At 41.0% G+C, this 21585-nt stretch overlaps 1 protein-coding gene across 6 annotated transcripts in view; it reads left to right on the top strand.

The window, feature by feature from the left end:
- The window catches only part of COL14A1 (collagen type XIV alpha 1 chain), a 115522-nt gene extending 94417 nt beyond the window's left edge, over nt 1-21105 (top strand). For all 6 annotated transcript variants that reach the window (XM_069957148.1, XM_069957147.1, XM_069957152.1 and 3 more), the window contains 18 exons: nt 171-309; nt 1281-1423; nt 1911-2020; nt 2471-2629; nt 4593-4670; nt 5436-5522; nt 7142-7195; nt 7572-7667; nt 10481-10534; nt 10683-10736; nt 12888-12941; nt 14012-14083; nt 15951-15986; nt 16700-16766; nt 17599-17787; nt 18454-18531; nt 18835-18981; nt 20615-21105. In XM_069957148.1, the coding sequence (XP_069813249.1) occupies nt 171-309; nt 1281-1423; nt 1911-2020; nt 2471-2629; nt 4593-4670; nt 5436-5522; nt 7142-7195; nt 7572-7667; nt 10481-10534; nt 10683-10736; nt 12888-12941; nt 14012-14083; nt 15951-15986; nt 16700-16766; nt 17599-17787; nt 18454-18531; nt 18835-18981; nt 20615-20646 (1649 nt within the window). In that variant the 3' untranslated portion in view covers nt 20647-21105. The remainder of the gene's footprint in view (nt 1-170; nt 310-1280; nt 1424-1910; nt 2021-2470; nt 2630-4592; nt 4671-5435; nt 5523-7141; nt 7196-7571; nt 7668-10480; nt 10535-10682; nt 10737-12887; nt 12942-14011; nt 14084-15950; nt 15987-16699; nt 16767-17598; nt 17788-18453; nt 18532-18834; nt 18982-20614) is intronic.
- Nucleotides 21106-21585: the final 480 nt, after the last annotated feature.

The raw sequence follows: 21585 nt of genomic DNA, 5'->3' as shown, positions 1-21585 counted from the left end.
AGCACCCCCACAGATTTAATGAAGTATTACACTAATTTAGTATCAATGAGCTGTTTCTTCAACCTATGGACATGCCAGGTCCTCCAAGGCGGGAGACACTCTTTGCAGCCCTTAATCATGAAGATCTTCTGCTAATTTTGATACAGCAATTTTATACCTTGTAATTACAGGGTTCAAAATGATGGATATGTTCGGCTTGGTGGAAAAGGAATATGCAGCCATGGATGGAGTCTCTATGGAGCCAGGAACCTTTAATAACTTCCCATGCTACAGAATACACAAGGACGCATTGGTGTCTCAACCTACCAAGTATGTATAAGTCTATTGCCAGTTTGCTACAGAGCCACATAAGTGCCCTACCTGATAGAACCAGTTTAATGTTTCACTTTTTGTACATTGTTATGGGGGCGGCCATCTTTCCTGAGCTGTTTTTAACAGCATTTAGTGACATGCTTTACAGCAAGCTTCATGGACATAGACGCCAATAGATGGAGTCTGTTCCCTTGGGATGGATGTGAAACATTACTGAGCGCTGTGAAGAGGTCATTCCACTATTGTCTCCTCAATCTACTGGTGTCACATGATGCTGCAATGCTGTACAGATCACTTTACAGCAGCCTCCTCTTATCACTACAGACACAACAGGAAGCCTCAGCTTAGTTTTAGCCCCAGTGGTGAGAATGAAAACTGCAAGATCTCAGGATTATTTTATAATATAGATAGAAATATGGAAAATTAGAAAAAATGTCACCAACAATTCTTTAAAAATATGTTTAACATAGAAACATTATTTATACAATAAGTCATTTTATGATGACACATTCCCTTAAGGCTATGTTCACACTACGTATATTTCAGTCAGTATATTTCAGTCAGTATTGCAACCAAAACCAGGAGTGGATTGAAAACACAGAAAGGATCTGTTCACACAATGTTGTAATTGAGTGGATGACCGTCATTTAATGGCAAATATTTGCTCTTATTTTAGAACAACGGCTGTTATATTGAAATAATGGCCGTTATTTACTGTTATATGGTGGCCATCCACTCATTTTCAACATTGTGTGAAGAGATCCTTTCTGTGTTTTTAATCCACTCCTGGTTGTGGTTGCAATACTGACTGAAATATACTGACTGAAATATACGTAGTGTGAACATAGCCTAAAGGAAAAACATAAAAAATGCATCACACCCACTAAATACACTATATGGGAACAAAGTAACAATACATAAACTTCGTATCAGGCACAATAACTGTAACCCCCTGCTTTTTTCCGCAGACATATTCATCCAGAAGGTCTCCCAACAGATTACACAGTTTCCTTTCTTTTCCGAATTCTTCCTGACACTCCTAAAGAACCATTTGCACTCTGGGAAATCCTAAACAAAGACTACGAGCCACTAGTTGGTGTCATACTCGACAGTAAGTTCACATAAGACAAATGGGTGTGGGCTAAAGTTTTTATCCTTAAAAGAATATGTCCATCAAATTACAAAATAAGGAGACTTTACAGATAGTTTTAACTATACTTCATGTATACAACTCTTATGTAGACCTATGTGGTAACTCACTGAAAACAAATCTTTTCCAGCTGCTGATCCTGCAGTCATATTTTATTACACCTATGGACTACCTTGTCTTCTTTCCAACCTACAGACAGGATCAGACTACTGTTTGTTTGTAGTCTGTTACCAAGGAGACACATAGGATTTTTTTTTTTTCCAATGCTATTTACAAAGTTGCAGGGTTTATGAGGTTACTCTAGTCTTTGCCTAATTGTACATTTTGTTTTGAGATACAGGCCAGCTTGGGCATCTTGAAGGGGGGGGGGATTATATCATTGAGCTTTAGCTGAACATATACCGTAAATCTTACATTGTTACCTACATAATTTTTTTGTTTTTTACAGACAATGGGAAGACGCTAACATTTTTCAATTATGACAATAAGGGACAATTCCAAACCATTACTTTTGAAGGACCAGAGGTCAGGAGAATTTTTCATGGCAGTTTCCACAAGGTTGGTGATATTTTTATTTATTTATTTTTTTAACAAAATTGTATGCAAGATTTTTTCAATATAATACAGACATAAACAAGATATGTCAAAGCAATTCTTTAAACATGTGAAAAAGAGCAGGGAGTGAATGCAGCAGGTGCTGCAATCTCACTAATTGGCTGCAGTCTGCAGTGAAATTAGATGTTCTGCAACATCTTTGGCATTAGTGCTGTGGGAGGGGAATAGGCAGGGTGGGGGGACTGTAATGGGGAGCTGAGGGAAAGTTATGCATTCTGTGAATTGTACAACTGCGCAACCAGAAAGTACAACCAGGGAGGGGCTGCAATTTTGGCATCTTTCTTAACTAGCGATAATGGGAGGTGATAGTAAAATATAGTAATGCCATGGAATCATGATTATCATGTCTAGGCAAAAGTACAGCCCAGCTTCATGACATTGTTCATTTTTCAGGTACATATAGTAATAACCAAGACAAAGTCTAAACTGGTCATCGACTGCAAACAAGTGGCCGAGAAACCGATAAATTCAGCTGGAAATATCACAGTCGATGGTTTAGAAGTTCTGGGAAGAATGGTTCGTTCCAGAGGACCAAAGGACAACTCCGCTCCGGTAAGTGCCACACAGTCACCGCTCCACTATACATGCAGCGAAGGCTTTCAGGACAATGCGCCATTCACAACGAAACCCCACTCAACAAATTCCTGCGGTATGTGTTATCCTGTTAGGCAATAAATTTACATTCATAAAATTATTACATTGTCCGACCGCAGTATGGAGATAATGTGTTAGCGCAAACACAGCGAACACGAAAGATAGTAAAAATAATTGGTTATTGGAGATCGGCCTAAAAACAAAAGGAGCCTTATATGTAATAGCTGCTATGTTAATACCCTTACCCCACTCACAATGAGAGGGAATTCAGGGGAAGGATTTATGTGGCTGCCTTCCAACGAGACGTCAAAGTAATGAGGCCTGCCGAGTAAAGGGCTCCATTGTTCGGTGACGGAAGGGAAGTTTTGTGTTTTTGTGAATGTTTTACAGATTTTATTGGTTTACCAAGTTGCCCACAGAGTGAAAAATCCTTTATTTTGGATGGAAGTTACTAAACGGTTTGTTTAGATCCATTGTTAACCCAATAAACCCACAGAGGTCTACACCCAAGGGTCCATTGCATTGTTTTTTTTCAAGAAACTAACCCGAAAGATTTAAGATTATATGATGTGTCTAGTTGCAAATCCTTCGGTTGATCCAATGGTGTAACGTCTACTTTGTATGGATGCTGTGATCTAGGGCCTAGTTCCCAGAGATCTGGTGTTATAATGTTAAGGAATCCATTTCTGGTGATACGGAATCCATTCCTGGTTATCCCTTGGTGGTCTTGTGGTTTGGCCTGAAGCTTTGGTGGCCATTCTCAGAATATAGTTGGTGATTGTAAACCTCCTGTGATCCAATGTCAATCCTTGTTGTCCCACCGGGATAGTGATCCAGTGTCCACCTTTAATGATCTTATACTTTACGGTGAAGATACACTCTAGACTCTTGGCTCCGTAGTCAATATTACATTATCCAGTCTATTCTTTATGATCTACTGGTTTATTGTAGATACATGACCATCCAGTGTTTATGGTCTATTTCGGAACCAATGGTTTATTGTACATTGTTGGCAATCCCATGTTAAATTGACAATGCACACCAAATTTGGCCGTTTTGACGGACCATCTTTTGAATTTACATATGGACGACAGATTACGATGGGCAATGGCAGACTAATGTCTTCCAAGCTTGTGATCAGATGTGAACAACCACATTGGATTTCTTTGACTAAGTATATGGCACGATTTCTCTACGCAAATGATTGTTGCATTGTGGCCAATCAGTCCAAATTGTATGGCCATCTTTCATGGTATTCATGGTAAACTGCTAGATTATTATCAGATGATTTTGTTTAGGGTCTATTCTTGATGATCCTGTGGTTTTAAGTTATTGGGGCTAATTTGCGAATGTACTTCCGTCAGAGAAGTGTCGGTTTTGTGACAACTTTCCCTGCCGGCTTACTATTCTACCTTAATTTTTTTCTACTTTAAAACCCGCCATAACCAATATACTAATTAAGAAAACTATAATTTTTTTACAGGTTTTCTATTCTAAATATCAGCTACATCTAGTGTGGCGGGATGGTCGGGTTTTAGTTTGGCCATGTGAAATAGGGCAATGGGAATCCAAAAACCCTGAGGTGTAGGGTTCTTGAAAACCAGGTCATTTTAGTAAATCAGCCCCATAGTCCCATAATCCAGTTTTCATTGGGCATTCCAGCAATTTTACTGTTGTCTCGTGGCAATTATTTAGATTATAGATCACCTTTAATAACATTCAGGTTACTGGTCATAATATATCTCCATAATCCAATCTTATCATCACCACTAATAAATATCATTTCATTGTATAACCAAGACCCCCGACTATATGGCAGCCCCTCTCCTCCTCTCTTGCTGATGCAACATCCCTGTCTATACCAGAAATGTCAATGTAGCTGAATCTGTGATATCTAATCTATTTGCTGTTTTACCTTTAGTTCCAGCTCCAGATGTTTGATATTGTTTGTGCATCTACTTGGGCCAGTCGAGATAAATGCTGTGAACTCCCCGCTCTGGTGAGAACCCCCCTTTTTTTTAAATTAAATTAAACCACATTGTTCTTAAAGATTTCCAGAATAAAATTAGGCTAGGTTTACAGTATGCAAAAGCAATGGCCATATTTCATGAAATAGGGCTGTTGTTTTTACATAGTGTGAACCTAGCCTTAGGCTATGTTGCCACACAGTATTTTTGGTCAGTATTTTGGTCAGTATTTTGCAACCAAAACCAAGAGTGGATTGAAAACACAGAAAGGTTATGTTCACACAATATTAAAATTGAGTGGATGGCCGTCAATTAATGGCAAATAATTGCCGTCATTTTAAAACAACTGCCATTGTTTTGAAATAACGGACGTTATTTGCTGTTAAATTACGTCTATCAACTAAATTTCAACAGTGTGTGAACATAACTTTTCTGTGTTTTCAATCCACTCTTGGTTTTGGTTGCAAAATACTGACCAAAATACTGAGTAAAAATACTGTGTGAGCCTTATACTGCAGATAATGCAATTACCATCTCCTAGGGGGGAGGTGGTTACTGAAAAGTTGGTGAACGGGCACTGATTAGACATATAGCCTAGGCGTCATTAATGATCATTAAAAACGGTCGTTTTTTACCTAAAAAAGACGTTGTGGGAACATAGCCGTATGGAAGTCATTGAAATAAGGGACAAAAATTGTCCCCGCTACGACTTGTAGTGTCCCTTCATATCTGTCATACATCAGACTGACATCTTCCATGCTCTCAGCAGACGGTTCAAAGATATATTTATTTTCCAGAGAGATGAAGCCACCTGCCCCCCACTACCAAACTCCTGCTCCTGTTCCCAGGAAAATAAAGGGTTACCCGGACCTCCTGGATCTCCGGTAAGAAGCATTGTAGTTTTCGGCAGTCTCACTTGCAGCCATCTGTAATGTTGAGGCTTGTTTTGTTCTGGATGTGTAATGCATGGGAAGGTTGGCGGCACTAATAGTGTGTTTTTACACCTGCAGTATAGCCCTTAGTTCTGTGTATACTCAGCCACATCCCTTATCCGTCTCCTGCCAAGCAAAATAAGAAATGGCTGGTGTGTATGGAAAATAATGCGCAATAATGTATGTATTTAGTATAGCCAAATAAAAGATAAGCGGCATCATATATAAAGGACCAGCAACAATCGAAATACTCACCATACATAATCTTACTCTGCTATCATGTGACATGTGGTCTTAAAGGGATTTTCCCTGTTCTGGAGAAAGCGAGGGGCCCCAGAGGTCAGCCACCACACAATCTCTTGCGTATGCCATATCCCATGGATACTGTGGATTGGGCATACCTTGTCAAGATGCAAATACCCACTTAAAAGTTAGTCCCCTTCGAGAAAGGGATGGCATATCACTGGAATAAGTATAACTTTGTGATTGGTGGAACTTCCAGCGATCATGAGTAACTGGGGCCACGGCATTGGTTTAAAAATGCCCACCAGTTGTGCTGGGAGCCATCATTCTCACGAATGGTGGGAATTTCAGAGATCAGAAGTAGAGATGATCGAACATCGGAAAATCTTAGGTTCTATAGAACTCGAACCTTGTTGAACCTTCCGCATTTGATTCCAGATGCCTTCCTGGTCTGTGGGGAAGGAGGAGACAGCCCGGGTACCGCCTGGAATTACGGGATACAGCCTATTACCTAGGCTAAATCCCAGAATTCCAGGCGGTACCCGGGCTGTCTCCTCCTTCCCCACAGACCAGGAAGGCATCTGGAATCAAATGCGGAAGGTTCAACAAGGTTCGAGTTCTATAGAACCTAAGATTTTCCGATGTTCGATCATCTTTAATTAGAAATGATTATGATGATCACCTTCTATTTACTGTACACCAGTGCTCCATCCTAATCTTTGTGCTGACATTGTATGCATAGGACAGATCATCAATACTATCCTAAAAGCTATTTTAGATCATCACAAGAAGTAGACCCTCATGACAAGAGTCTGCAAAGTCACCTCCCAAACACAGTTGTCTTCTGCTGGACCTCTGGGGCTCATAGTTGTGTTAGAGCCAGGAACCACCAGAGAATCTTCCATTAAGACCTTTTTCTATAGGGCGATTTATTGGGTGGATGACATAAACGTTACATTGCTAAGGTACTAACAATGTAACACTGCTACAGGGTTAGCAGATCCAGCCAACTTTCACAGACATTAGATTAGTAGGTTCCTACAGAAGAGACATAATAGACAGCTGTTCACTACAACACACGTTAGCTGCCATAGGTAGAGAGGAACAAGATGGGCCCACACACCTCTGTCATTAGTTATTTTCTTATTTATTAGGCTTGTATAAATCCAGTGGGCCCGACCTGGCACTGGAAGACTGTCCAGCTCCGACCATATCCATTAAATCCCTAGTGGTTTCAAGATGGTGGCCAACTTTTCTTTTGTGTATTTTGCTGCAGGATTATAAAAATGTTACAGTTTTTTTTATATTATTTTTTGCTTTTTTTGTAGGGCGGTTCAGGTATGAGAGGCCCTCAAGGATCTACGGGAGAAAAAGGACCACCTGTAAGTTTTCTCAGGTTACAATACACGTCATTCACATTATTGCACCCGACAAGATAAGAGGAGGCCAAAGGTCTCTATGTAATTAAAGGAACACTCCGAGTAAATCTGATGTTAATGCCTAGCGCTTGGCCTGAGGTGGTACAGCATGTTTCGAAGATCAAAAGAGCAGACCCGAGTACCATGATCCATCCCTAGAAGGGCTCTTTTAAGTCAAACATCTTCGTTCATAAAAAAAAAACTTTTCTTTTTTAGTTTTATGGCCAAGAAAAAGATTCAGGTCTTGCATGATCACATATGAGCAACCAAGGAATTTTGCTTGGATGAAGATACAGAAATTTATGATAGGTTAACTCTTAAAATGTGCTTTTACTTACAGGGACCAGAAGGACCTCGAGGCCTAGTAGGTCCACCAGGAGTTCAAGGACCACCCGGACCCCAAGGACAAAATGGCCATTCTATTCAAGGACCACCTGTAAGACTTATATACTTCATAGGATGTGTTAAAATTTTGATCAGCCATGGTCTGAGTGTTTGGTCTCCGATCAGTCACTGGAGAAGAGCGGTCTCTCCTAGCTTTGTGCCACATGACTTGTAATGTAACACTATGGGGAGGTTGCTGGGCGCTAACTCTCTAGGTAGAGCTCGCTGTATAGAGATTCATACAGCTCCCACTATGTTCAGTGATAGCTGTATAATCCATATAAATACTGAAACATCATGAAGTTTATACCAAGGGGTAGTGCGAATGGTGGAGCTCCCAGTAAAGATGGGGCCTTATGATGTCTTTGTATGCCTTCCCTCATATCTCATTGATACCACTAATATATACTGAACTACAAATCATTAATAATTATACAATTGGCCAAAAAGTATAAACTGCAAGAAAAGCTAACAAATAATAGTGCGGCCAATGTAAACTAAAGTACATGAGATAAAACAGACCTCACACTGATGTCAGGATGTGTATAAAAGGGCTCGGCCAGACAAAGGTTTTCTTAAAGGAAATAATTATATTCCTATTTTTTTTTTAAACCTGAACAGATCTGACATTCTGTACACATTTAGTTTTTATTATTTCATTTTAGTGGACAGAGATCCATGTGTAGGATACAGGGCTCCTCTTCTATACATAGGTCCAGATTTATCAAAGGGTGTAAAATTTAGACTGGTGCAAACTGCCCACAGCAACCAATCACAGCTCCTCTTTCATTTTACCAGAGCTGAAAGCTGAGCTGTGATTGGTTGCTGTGGGCAGTTTGAAGTCTAAATTTTAAGCCCTTTGATAAATCTCCCCCATAAGTTCAGTTATAAAATTCTGTCTGCTTGTAACCGTCACTAGGGGGAGCTAGGGAGATTTCTGTATACAAAGTGAATCAGAATGCAGGAGGAGCTTAGGTTGCCCTTAGTTGTGGCTGCAGACAGTCAGCTTTTTATCATTTAACTGCACACTGGAGGCATGGTATTATAACCATAGCTTATGATGGAGTTCATGAGTGGTGAGCAAGTTGGTTATTTAAGAACTGCAAAAACAGATGATTGTTAGCTTTCAGGACCAAGGTTCTGCAGTTTACACATTTATTACTCACAGTGCTGTTATCTGTCCACTCACTGTACACTGGCACTACAGCAGCACAAGAGCAGATCAGAAATTGCAGTTTTACAAATACCAGAACCTTGGTCCTGAAAGCTAAGGGCCCTATTCCACCGGACGATTATCGTTCAGATTATCGTTAAATCGTTATCTAAATGATAATCGTTCGGTTGAAATGTAGTTAACGATTAACGACCGAACGAGAAATCGTTGATCGCTTTATAAGACCTGGACCTATTTTTATCGTTGCTCGTTTGCAAAACGTTCGCAAATCGTTCGCATTGAATAAGACATAGTTCTGTCGTTCGCAATAGATACGAACGCAATAGCGAATAAATAGCGAAGAAAAACAATCGCAATTACGATCATAGGTAACGATTATCATTCCATGGAAATGAGTAAACGTTTTCAGGTCTTTCGCAATAGCAGTCGTTTGAGATCGTTAACGATTATGCAAACGATAATCGTCCGGTGGAATAGGGCCCTTAATGTCAGCTATGAAGGTGCAAGACGGAGGACTGACACACTACGATGGAGCAGTTCATCATCTACGTGAACCAGGAGCTACCAGACATGTATAACACAACGGATCAGTGATCCCTACTGTGTATGGGGTTCCAGAGCAGATGGATGGCTGCTGCTCTTCTGATAAACAAACCGCATCTGCAGAAAAGGCTTCAATTTTTACCACAGTATACATCAGGATTGGATTGGTAAATGGTTGTCTTCTTCTGATTGGTCTCCTTCAATGAGTCCCGTCTTCTGCTTCATAGACTAGATGGATGTTGGCGTGTCAGGAGAGAAACATTAGTGAACAAGATCACAAGCTGGTGGGGGCCGTGTTATGGTTGGGGATGGTCTCTTTCTCTGGGTCTCTCATCCATGTGGAGGCGATCAGATGATCTTCATATGAATCAATCCCTGCAGATCACGTACACCCCTACATGCTGATGGTCTTCCCTGGAGCAAATGAGAACTTTCAGCAAGACATTGCTAGAAATATCCAACATTGGTTGAAGGGGACTTACCAAGACTTCCCAGTACTAACTTGGCCCCGACTTGATGCTAAATGGTCATCTATGGGAGCTTGATGGTGGTGTTGGCTCTATGGGCCCTCCAGCAGCTGTGGGATGCAGTCAGCATGGCTCCATATACCTGTGATACCTACCAGGACCTTATTGTGTAACTCCAGCCCGTCTAGCTGCTGTCAGTGCTGCACAAGGCGGCTAGTCTAGATATTAGCTGTCGGTCATTACAAAGTGACTCCTCTGTGTAATTCTGAAAGTAGTTAACGGAAGTTGTGGTCAAGTAAGTGCGGGGTATGAGCATGTGTCAGGTACAAAGTCTTATCCCTAGATGATCCAGGATAAGACAGCTCGTCCCCACCCAAAAGGGGCTGTGGGGTTATGGCTTTAAAGTGAACCCGTCACCTGGAAATTCAGTACCAAAGAGCTGACGGTATTACTTAGGTCTAGAAGAAAGTATACACATATTACCTGTCATTTAGTCTGTGACTGCAATCTGCTAAAACAATATGCTGTTTTATGATGCAGTAAAGTGCCAAAGAGGTGTGGCCTGAGTAGTTCAGAGCTCTAAAGTGTCTGGGCCTCGCTTCTTTGGCTGTATTAGAAAAGTTGTCTGTAACCCATTGGCCTCAAAAATTCAACACACAGTTTTATTCTATTTTTTTTTAGGGGCCACCTGGAACAAAAGGTGATAAAGGAGAAAGTGGAATCCCCGGAGTTCAGGTACTGTACTGGAAAACCATTATTATTTATACCATATAATGTTCAGGTGTCATAGGCCTTACACATCAGTCTCTAGTCTCTGACTTATACAGAGTCTGTATTGTTTAATGTAGACCAAAATGTTTACTATTTCCTGCTTTATTTTCAGGGGCTTCCCGGACCACCAGGGGCTCCCGGACGTGATGGACCTGAAGGGCAACGGGTGAGATATATCCTCACTAAATAAAAAAGATGTGACTAGTACTCAGCAGGGGCAATTCTAGAAGGGGGCGTCATAAGCGTGGGCGGGGACAAAGTACTGTGCAGCCTTTTTATTTCAGACTAAACGTATGTTGGATAGTTGTAAAGCCTTTTTATTATTAAGTGATTTGGCTCTAGTTAAAGTGAAAGTCACATCAGGCACATCGCTTTTATTTTTTTTACCTCAGCCACTTGGCATCGGCACAGGGATACCAGTGGCACGGTCCTTTTTTTGAAAAGCCACCCCATTCCCGTGCTCTGCGCTGGTCTTTGCCAAGCACCGGCTTTACCCCCAGTGTGACCATATCCCCTCCCCCCTGTGATGCGGCATCACAGAGGGGAGGGTTTTTTTCACAATGGGCCTGCCCCCAGTGCTCCGAGCTGAGCTGGTGCTTGAGGAAAAAAACAGCGCCGAGCGCTGGAATTGAGTGGCTATTAAAAAAAAGGGCCATGCCACTGGGATCCCTGTGCCGATGCCGATCAGCTAAGGTAAAAAAAAAAAAATGGTACATTTACTTTAAAACCTCAAAATGATGTATGGTTACTTTGACTTGTGGCCTAAGCTAGTGTGCAAAACTATTTTCACTTCAGCCCTTTTCCTTTATGTATGTCAGCACAGTGAGTGGTTCTGTACGTGTACACAGTGGGCTCCGCTATGGGGGATGCCTGCCGTCATTGTTACATGGCCACTTGGCTGACACTGTTATGTGGGGCGCCAGTTATATCAACATTACAGGGTTCATCATCAGTTTATAAATCACACTTCTGATTTATGGTGTTTATATCGTTCCCAGCTGCTTTAAGTGTAAAACATTCAATACTCGAGTGTTGATATTTGCTCCTTTACGGTTTGCCGGCTCCTCACGGGCTGCCAAACACTGTTGTTTAGGGAGTTTTCTAAACAGATCAAGTTAATCCTCCTAAATTGTTTAACCATGCGCCAAACCCATCAGATCCAGCCGGAATGTGCGAGGGATCGAGCTGTGAATGTTATTTCCTACTGTGTAAACACTGTAATGTAAGACGGCCACATGGCACCTTCTGTTCTGTCTTAAAGGGCCAGTGAAAGTCGAGAAATCAGAACATCTACAAATGAATTTGTTCATATTTTTACCCATAGGCCCTTGTATACAGTTATATATGGTATAAAGTATTTAACTTAATAATTAGCATTAAAAGTGACAACCGTGTTTTTGACCAAGATGTCCCTTCCCTTACAGCTCCTATAAAATGTACTATTTAACAAGTTCATACCTAGGTGAAGGGGAGAGGAAAAGCAGGACGAGGAGGGAGCTATATCCTCACTATAAGGAATCATACTAGTCAGAAGGATGTAACTATTATTCCGCAGGGGCGGTTCTAGAACTAAGCGTGGGCGGGGACAGTCCCCATAGCAAGTATACAACACTGTGCTTAACGGCTCCTCACGCCTTATATGACACTATAATAAAACAGTCCTGTATATTGGCCTGATATACATGAGAATTTGAGGACTTGATGGTAATTTCATGACTCACTGTCTCCTCTGATCTCGATATAACTAATCGGACATTACAAATTTGTGCACAAGTGAAGGGTCAAACAAGGAAGAGATAATCTGGAACGTTGGAATGGATCCAGGTAATAAGTTTTTATTGAAGTCCCACATAAAAATAGCAAATTTCAATAGCTACAATTAAAATCCCTTGGGATCGAAACGCGTTAGCTCTTCGAATTTGCTGTTTTTACATGGGACTTCAATAAAAGTTATTCCTGGGATCCATTCCAACGTGCCGGATTATCTCTTCCTCAGTCCAAATAATACACCCGAACCTATGCATCTAAAACACAACAAAATGAAAAAGCCAGATTAAAGGGGTTATCCAGGGTTAGATAAAAAACACAGCTACTTTCTTGCAAAAACAGTGCCACCGCTGTCCTCATGTTGTGTGCGGTATTACAACTCAGCTCCATTCACTTTAATGGAATTTAGCTGCAGAACTCCACACCAAAACTGAGGACAAGAGTGGCGCTGTTTCTGGAAAAGAGCAGCCATGTTTTTGAAAACCAGGATAACCCTATTAACCCTGACAGTAGCAAAAACTTTACTTTTCCTATTCTTTTCTCTATGCAGGGAGGGCCAGGAAAAGATGGTTCAACTGGTGCACAAGGACCTCCAGGATCAATGGTAAAGTATGGGTTTATGGTTTATATATACAGGAATTATTTTACCAATATAATGAATCTGAAATGCACCAGAAGCCTAACAATAGGCCTAAGCCTAACAATGCACCCTAACAATATCTTTGGAGAACAGACTTAAAGGGAACCCTTCACCATGAAAATACTACCTAAGCTATTGGCATCATGTTATAGAGCAGAAGGAGCTGAGCAGATTGATATATATCTTTATGGGAAAAGATTCAGTATAACTTCTAATCTGTTCATTGAAATCTCTGATGTTTCCATGCTAAAGAGTCCAGTCCATTGAGTGACACCGCCCACTAGACTCCTTATCACAGAATTATCAGGGATTTCAATCCACATGTTACAAGTTATATTGAAAATTTTCCTACAAAGATATATATCAATCTTCTCAGCTCCTCCTGCTCCATATCGTGATTGGGATAGATGAGATAGCATTGTCTTGGTGACAGGTTACCTTTAAGCCTTGGGGCAATCTCCAGGAGCAAGCGAGCACTGACCTGTCAGGTCAGCACTCACTTGTTCTTCGTTCCCCGCTCGCTGCCGGCGCTATTACATGTGAGGGGTAAGTGCGACAGCAAGTGGGTAAGTGCGTTTGGGGGAGGGGAACCGATAGGAGATAGCAGCGGATTGTTGCTCTCCCTGTCATTTGTCTTTAAACAATGAAAGACAACGATCAGCCAACGTCGTTCATGTCAGCTGATCGTTGCCTTTTAGTACACGAAGCAATTATTGGCCGTAATCGCCGATAATCGTCGAAACAATGCCAATAATCGCTTCATGTTATCAAGCCTTAATCATTACTTTGAAGCGCTAAATAACTAACTCCGCTCTGCTACGCTGTATTTCAGGGGTGTCAAACTCAGGCTCTCCAGCTGTTGCAAAACTACAATTCATATCATGCCTGGACAGCCAAAGCTTTAGCTTTGGCTGTCCAGGGATGATGGGAATTGTAGTTTTGTAACAGCTGGACGGCCTGAGTTTGACACCTGGGCTGTATATGTGTATATGTGTTGCGTCATTTTATTCATTGATTTGATTTATTTCTTGCAGGGTGCACCAGGTAACCCAGGAGCTCCCGGTGTTCCAGGCACCTCAGGACCTCAGGGTGAATCGGGACCCCCGGTATGTGAGCCGTGTTATCAGTGTTATCTATGTAGGCAGTAAATCATAAATGTACAGGCTAAGCAACCACATAAATCATAACCTGAAAGCTGGAACGTGGTGGATGGTTCTGTTATCTCACATATATATCAATAATCCAAATACTAGCGGAAGAGAAGAACCCATTATACTGCAACAGATGTAGCAGGATATACAGGATCACACATTGTAAGGTGCAGGGATTTACTGCCCTATAAATTAAATTTTATGACAATTTCTAAAATATTCCAAAGAATGAAAATATTTTCAAATCATTTGGTGCCAGAAATGTATATAGATTTGTAATTTATTTCCATAAAAAAACTAATAATAATAAAATACACAGTCTTCCAGTACTTATCAGCTGCTGTATGTCCTGCAGGAAGTGGTGTATTCTTTCCAGTCTGAGACAGTGCTCTCTGCTGCCACCTCTGTCCATGTCAGGAACTGTCCAGAGCAGGAGAGGTTTTCTATGGAGATTTTCTACTGCTCTGGACAGTTCCTGACATGGACAGAGGAGGCAGCAGAGAGCACTGTGCCAGACTGGAAAGAATACACCACTTCCTGCAGGACATACAGCAGCTGTTAAGTACTGGAAGACTTGAGGTTTTTAAATTAATAGGTAGGAAGATAGAATAGAGAGAGAACTTGATGTTAAAAATGCCAATTTGCACAATAATTGTGTATTTAATTTTAAGAAATTAGTAGGACCAGGGAAGACCACATCCATTCCCTCTAAGCCCCACCCACATTATTGCCCTATCTAGAATTGCATAGTTGCATATACTGTATGACAGGTTCCATCATTTGTGACTTTTAGTGACACAAAACTAGCTCAAATCCCTAATCCTCCCCTTTAGTCTGCTTGCTGTCAGTAGAATGTTATCCAGGGAACTTACCCCATAGAATTGCTTGGTTTTCTCTGGATATCTTGTAGCAATATTAGAAGTATTGCCAGTATATGCCAGAATCTCTGCACTCACTGACCGCAAGCAGAGATCCTGAAATTTGTAAGAAATTCAAACACAAACAATATTAGACAGCTGTATAATGAGACAGTGACAAGGCTTCAAGACAAGACATCCCTGAAAACCAAAATCCTGCTATTTCTTCCATTAAACCGGATCATTGGCCGGACACATATATTCCTAGTAACCTGTGCAACAGACCAGGCAGCTCTACTACAGGGACTTAATCCCCTTTGTGTTATTTCAGTCTGGTTCTTACTACACACAATATAATACATGTAGCTGTGTTTTTGCAGCTTTTATTAGACTTATGCAAAGGCTGAGCAAATATAAAGTACCTGGAGCTGCCCCGCCAGGAGATTACCCCAGACCGTTAGCACCATGGATTTACATGGGGGGGATTCTTCATGGCATATCTGTGCACTGTCCCAGCTGTCAAAGCAAAATTTATAATATTCTATTGCAGAAACTTTACACCGATTCAGGATGACTCTAAAAAACGTAAATTTAAAGGGGCAGTAACCTAAGATTCTGTGTCATCTCTAACAGTATTGCCTTTTTCTTTAACTAAATTATATCAATGATGAGTATGTGGCCTCTTCTATGGCTTGATAAATAAAGCCCCAAATATATACTATATAGAAAATTAAAAAATTCCCCACCATTTTGTGCAAACAGCTACTAGGCAAAGATGTATCCCCATGGTAACAGACTACAAACAATCCCTGTGTAGTCTGATCCTGGGGTAGGTTTTGTGCCGAGATTTTCTTTGATTCTGAAATTATATACGTGGACTATATATGATTATATACAGTATGTAGAATCCACAAGAGAAATGATCTAGTTTAAAGAACTAATAACATTTTTATTTTTTATTTTAGGGTCTTCCAGGCCCAAAAGGAGAAAGAGGAGAAAGAGTAAGTAATTCCTATATGTATGATCAATGTCATTTCCTAAGGACATGCAGCAGCAAAATATATGTAAAAAAGGAGGACACTAGAAATACCTACCTACCTAATATTGTGAAGTTCCCCCTCATGACAGCTCTGACCCATACATTATATACTGCCATTAGGGGGGACTGCTGCCAGGAAGGGGGGTACTTGGTGTGTACAATGGTTAGGTAGGTGGTCAGTGTCACAGTAACAGCCACATAATGCCAGGACACAAGGTCTCCAGCAGAACATTGCCCATCACACTGGTCCCGCCATCCTGTCTTCTTCTTCTTCCTCATCAGTTTTAATGTTCTAGTTGGTTGCTTGGTGTGAATAATAGTACAGGAACCAGTCACCCAATGACGATTAAGAAATAAGAATACATAAATAATGATTTTCACAATGGACTGCCTTTACAGGATACTCCCTCTTAGGGAACAGGAAAGTGTCAGGAAAGGAATCATACAATACATAATCAAGACAGGAAGGCTATAGTGCAATAAGAATATGAGAAGATAGGTGCAGCACAGGAGAAGTCATGGACATGTTTATTATACAATTCTGTTCAAAGTCTATACAAGCCTTTATATGTGGGTAGTGGAGAATCGGCATCCTACCTCCACAATGCTGTATACAGCACTAGCCATCATATACCCAGGAATAGAGACATTACCCTTATGTTTGCCTTCCCACAGGGTGACACCCAGTCCCAGAACATGGTGCGGGTTATTGCCCGGCAGGTGTGCGAGCAGATCATCCAGAGTAAGTATCTAAATCTTGGCTGGACCTTCAGACTTAGGGCCCTATTCCACCGAACGATTATCGTTTGCATAACGATTAACAATCTCAAACGACCACTATTGCGAAAGACCTGAAAACGTTCACTCATTTTCATGGAACGATAATCGTTACTTATGATGGTAATTGCGATCGTTTCATCTTCGCTATTTCTTTGCTATTGCGTTCGTATCTATTGCGAACGACAGAACGATGTGTTATTCAATGCGAACGTTTTGCGAACAAGCAACGATAAAAATAGGTCCAGATCTTATAAAGCGATCAACTATTTCTCGTTTGGTCGTTAATCGTTAACTGCATTTCAACCGAACGATTATCGTTTAGATTCGAACGATTTAACGATAATCTGAACGATAATCGTCCGGTGGAATAGGGCCCTTAGTTCACGTCTGTACTGAAACAGGTGTTTGGTGGACCTGATGAAAGAGCATTACGATTGGATTGTTTGAATGTATTTAGCTATAGGTCATTGCCTTAAAGGGCTTATCCAGGATTAGAAAACACCCCACTACTTTCTTACAAAAACAGCGCCACCCCTGTCATCAGGTTGTGTGTGGTATAACAATTCAGCTCTACTAATGTCAATGGAACTGAGCTGCAAAGCCCCATACCCAAGAGGACATCTAAGCCCATTTAAATGCAGTGTTTTAGACAAAGAAAAAAAATTATGTAATTCCTATTATTTCATACAAACTTGTATTTGCATATCGCATTAGACAGACTTAGTATTTAATCAGCAATTCTGTCCAAACCAATAGCTCCAGATATTGTTTTGAACCTTTGCTTATGTTTGTAGGTCACATGGCAAGATTCAATTCACTCCTGAATCAAGTACCAAGTCAGTCCGTATCGGTTAGGAGTATGCCAGGACCACCAGGACAACCTGGCCGACAAGGTCCTCCAGGACCACAAGGAGAACAGGGATCACCTGGAAGAGCAGGATTTCCTGGCAACCCTGGAAGCCCCGGAACACCAGGAGAAAGAGGTAAATTCTGTCCAGAAGCAGAGACCTATCCCCAAAATATTACTGTTTCAGGATGGATTGGAGGAGGGTTAAAACAAGTACATTGTCGTGATATTACGATGCCCCTTTGCCCCGTTACATCCAAAACTACAGTTAAATTTCCGTTCATCTTCGAATCTGTAAACACTGTCTACTGTAGAACTGGACCAAATGGCGTATATGGAGATGGTAATGTGTAGACAGAAGGTCTGTAGACTCAGGTCATAGGTTATTAATATTGGTCGGTCTAAGACAACTTTTTCTTTGGCCTAGTAGGGCACACTACCTCCTCTGTTAGCCGAGACAAAATCTAGTACATGTTCACTAAATCAATAGATGCCCATTGTTTTTAATGGACATCATCTAATGCTTATTTCCCTTGTGTTCCTTTTTCTATTGGTAATGCATAGTAAAAACATGCATAAAATATGTGCGTCTAATGGATGGGGCCAATTTAGGACATCATAAGATCTCAAGCTATCCAGAAGTCAACTGGTCGTGAAGTTGCGTAGTAACTGAAGTGTGGATCTGTGGTTGATCTGGGCTTCCTCACATATAACATTAAGGTCAAATAGGCCAGAATCACATAAAAATGCAATAACTAAACAAACATAAAATGTATGTATTTTTTTATTTGTCTCTCAATAGGTCTATCAGGAGAAAAGGGAGAACGAGGCAATCCAGGAGTGGGAACTCAAGGCCCACGGGGTCCCCAGGGACCTCCAGGTACAAATAATCAATAGAACAACAGTTCATTGTCTGCGAAGGTTGTGATGTGTATGTTATCCTGCAGGATGTGCCAGGTAGCCAAAAAGCCAAAAGGAGAACTGTAACTTTGCCAAAATTTATGAATCCTTTGTATACATTACCTCCCATGGGTTATAAAAGCTGGAGAATTCATTTAAGCTTTTCCTATAGACCTTTATTCCGCAGACCTTAATTACAATACCAAAATCAACTATTAGTTCCATGCAGGGTAATAGCGAATGTACAGCTACAGATACTATATTTGGAAACATTTCCCAACAGGACCCCCAGGAGAAGGTCGGACTGGAAGCCAAGGACCCAGCGGGCCACCAGGACAACGTGGATTGCCAGGTCCACAGGGAAATCTTGGTCCAAGTGGACCTCCAGGCCCGCCAGGATACTGCGATGCTTCTTCTTGCGCTGGATATGGTGAGCCCCAATATTTGTTGTAAATGTTCTTAAATGACTATGCATCATGGTGTCTACTGGAGATTCCAAAAAAATCCTTATGACATTTTCCTATGAAATAAGGACTAAATTGTCAAAAATAGTACAACACATGACCAAAAATGGGTTTCCCCACCAATAACACGTGTCTCCTTTCCACAGTATAGGTGATGAGTGTCTAATTGGTGGGAAGCCCAATGGTCTCTTACCCCCTGGTTGAATGGAGTGATAAGTCTGCCTTGCATATTCCTGCTCCATTCAACCATGGACCTGACAGAGATAGTAATGGGCTGCATTGGGCAATCTTCATCAGGACCATAAAGTATGATACATAAATAACACCTTGGTATAGTTAACACAGCATTATTTATTAGTCCTTCAGCAACTGTACAGTTTACATTTATGGTACGCCCCCTGCGCACCCCATACCACAGTATGTTATATAATTCCTAGACAAAGCTCACTTACATTCACTCATCGATATAAAGAGGACATCCCTACCAGTTGCCTATCACTATTTACAAGACAGTAAGTGAATGAAACATGTAATAGAACTTTGCCCAGCAATGGAATATTCCAGCAAAATGTCACATGTTAACCAAACATGACACTGCAAACTCAGCTTTGCATGTCCTCGTTATTGTTGGTGAGGTTTTGTCCGTGTCACTGTGTTTGTCATTTTGTATTGGTCATGGATCTTCTTTAAGGGTTTTCTCATCGTATTAAAACAGAGTAGTAACAATATGCCCTCTTACCAGTGGGATTTGTCTGGTATTGTAGGCCAGCTTCATTCATGCTGATGTCCATGGAGACATTTTTGAGAAAAAAAAAATCTCCCTTAGACCTTTAATGTAAAGAACTCATCTGGGATTAGAAATCATCACCAAACCTATCAGTGGGTTGTGTCTGGTCTTGCAGCTGACCTCCACTAAAATCAATGGGGGCAGGCGGCAATTCCGCACATGATCTGTACACCACTGTTTTTTAATCCCGAACAACCCTATGTAGGCCCGGACCGAAGTTTGGTTTGTATGGGAATATGTTATTACTACCACCAAGTGCAGGGTCAGATTAGGGTTCCATGGTCCACCCCAGAAAAGATGATTCTAAATCCCCCCTTTCTATCTATAGAGAAAATGTACACCTCATTTGTGTGCATCATAATCTAATAGGTTATTGGTAATCAAATTGACTCTAAATGCACATGATTGGTTCTAAAGTCAACTCCAAATACAGTTGCCTTTCGAGCCTGGGCCCACTAGACCTTTATTGGAGCTCAGTTGCATGGGCCAGTTGAGAGCTTCAGATACATACATTTGTCCAACAATAGGTGCGAGTCAACCAAAACAATGGTGGGGAAGGCTTTGACCTTAGCAGAAGTTAGACATCTGGAAATTAAGTTCCACAAAATATGTTATAAATACACCAAGAGTCACAAAACACAAAAAATTCCACTCAATATAAGCCAAAGTAGAACCTTCTTGTTAATTGTCGCTTTGCATTTGTCTGTCGGTGTGATGATATTTACGTACTGACGTTTGTGTTTTTTCTCTTTTGTTCATTTTTCTCTCCGAATGTCTCGTTTTACACAATTTTACACACATCCAATGTGAAGGCTTAATACCTTATAATGAATACGAGAATTGAAGAGCACGACCGATTGTGGTACAACCCTACATTGCCAATTGGCTCAAATTCACCTTTGGAAAATAGTCTGTAAAAAATAGACAGTAAATGAACTTGTCATAAAAAAATAAAAAAAAACATTTACTAAGTGATGAAGAGGAGAGGATAATGTTCTCTGAAGGCTTCTCCTTCCGCTTCCATTAGCTGCAGTCAAGCAGTGTCACACCAGCCAATGTACATTGCTTAGATAAAGCCTCGGGCTTGCCCAGAGCTGAAAAAACCAAGATACTGTGATATTATTCACTTCATTGATGTAAATGTCTGTGGTCGATTACACGTTCCTGGTGACGGTCTCCTAGTTAAGTCTTCGACTAGTTTTGTCTTGTTTGTATTAATTGTTCCATGTTGTAAATAAAGTTATGGTATTTAAACCCATGTATAGTATATAGGCCCTGTTAGCAAGTTAAGGTTTTTGTCTATACCCAGTTGTATATGTATTTAACCATTTATACACTCGTGGTGGTGGCGGGTCAAGGTGGATATGGCGGTGAGCCTGGCCAAGCCGGGCCCGAATCCTATGGCCCAGAAAGTCCTTATGATCATGACGATGATGAGGAAGAAGATCCTTATGGTGGATACCAAATGCCCTACCCTGATTCCTACTCCCAACCTGGTTACCACCAACTAGAGTTTACACCGGTCCAAGGGGAGGAAGACTCGGTGGAGGTCAGATCACCTGGGATTAACCGCATGACCAGAAGTATTTTGAAAAAAAGATCCAATCCTCTGAAAAATCTTCAGGATGGTTAAGTGGGACTCACTGAGTAGATACTCATCCTTCCGTGGCGGGACAGTCATCAAACATTGTCTACAATACATTGTACATAAGTATTGCTCTGTGTTCATGGAAATTGTTTACTTAAATTTTAAGTCCAATTTTTATCTGTTTTTGATCCGTAT

This window comes from Dendropsophus ebraccatus, chromosome 2 (assembly GCF_027789765.1).
Source record: "Dendropsophus ebraccatus isolate aDenEbr1 chromosome 2, aDenEbr1.pat, whole genome shotgun sequence".
NCBI classification, from domain to species: domain Eukaryota; kingdom Metazoa; phylum Chordata; class Amphibia; order Anura; family Hylidae; genus Dendropsophus; species Dendropsophus ebraccatus.
Note: the sequence above shows the minus strand (reverse complement) of the source record. Positions and strands in the feature narration are given on the sequence as shown.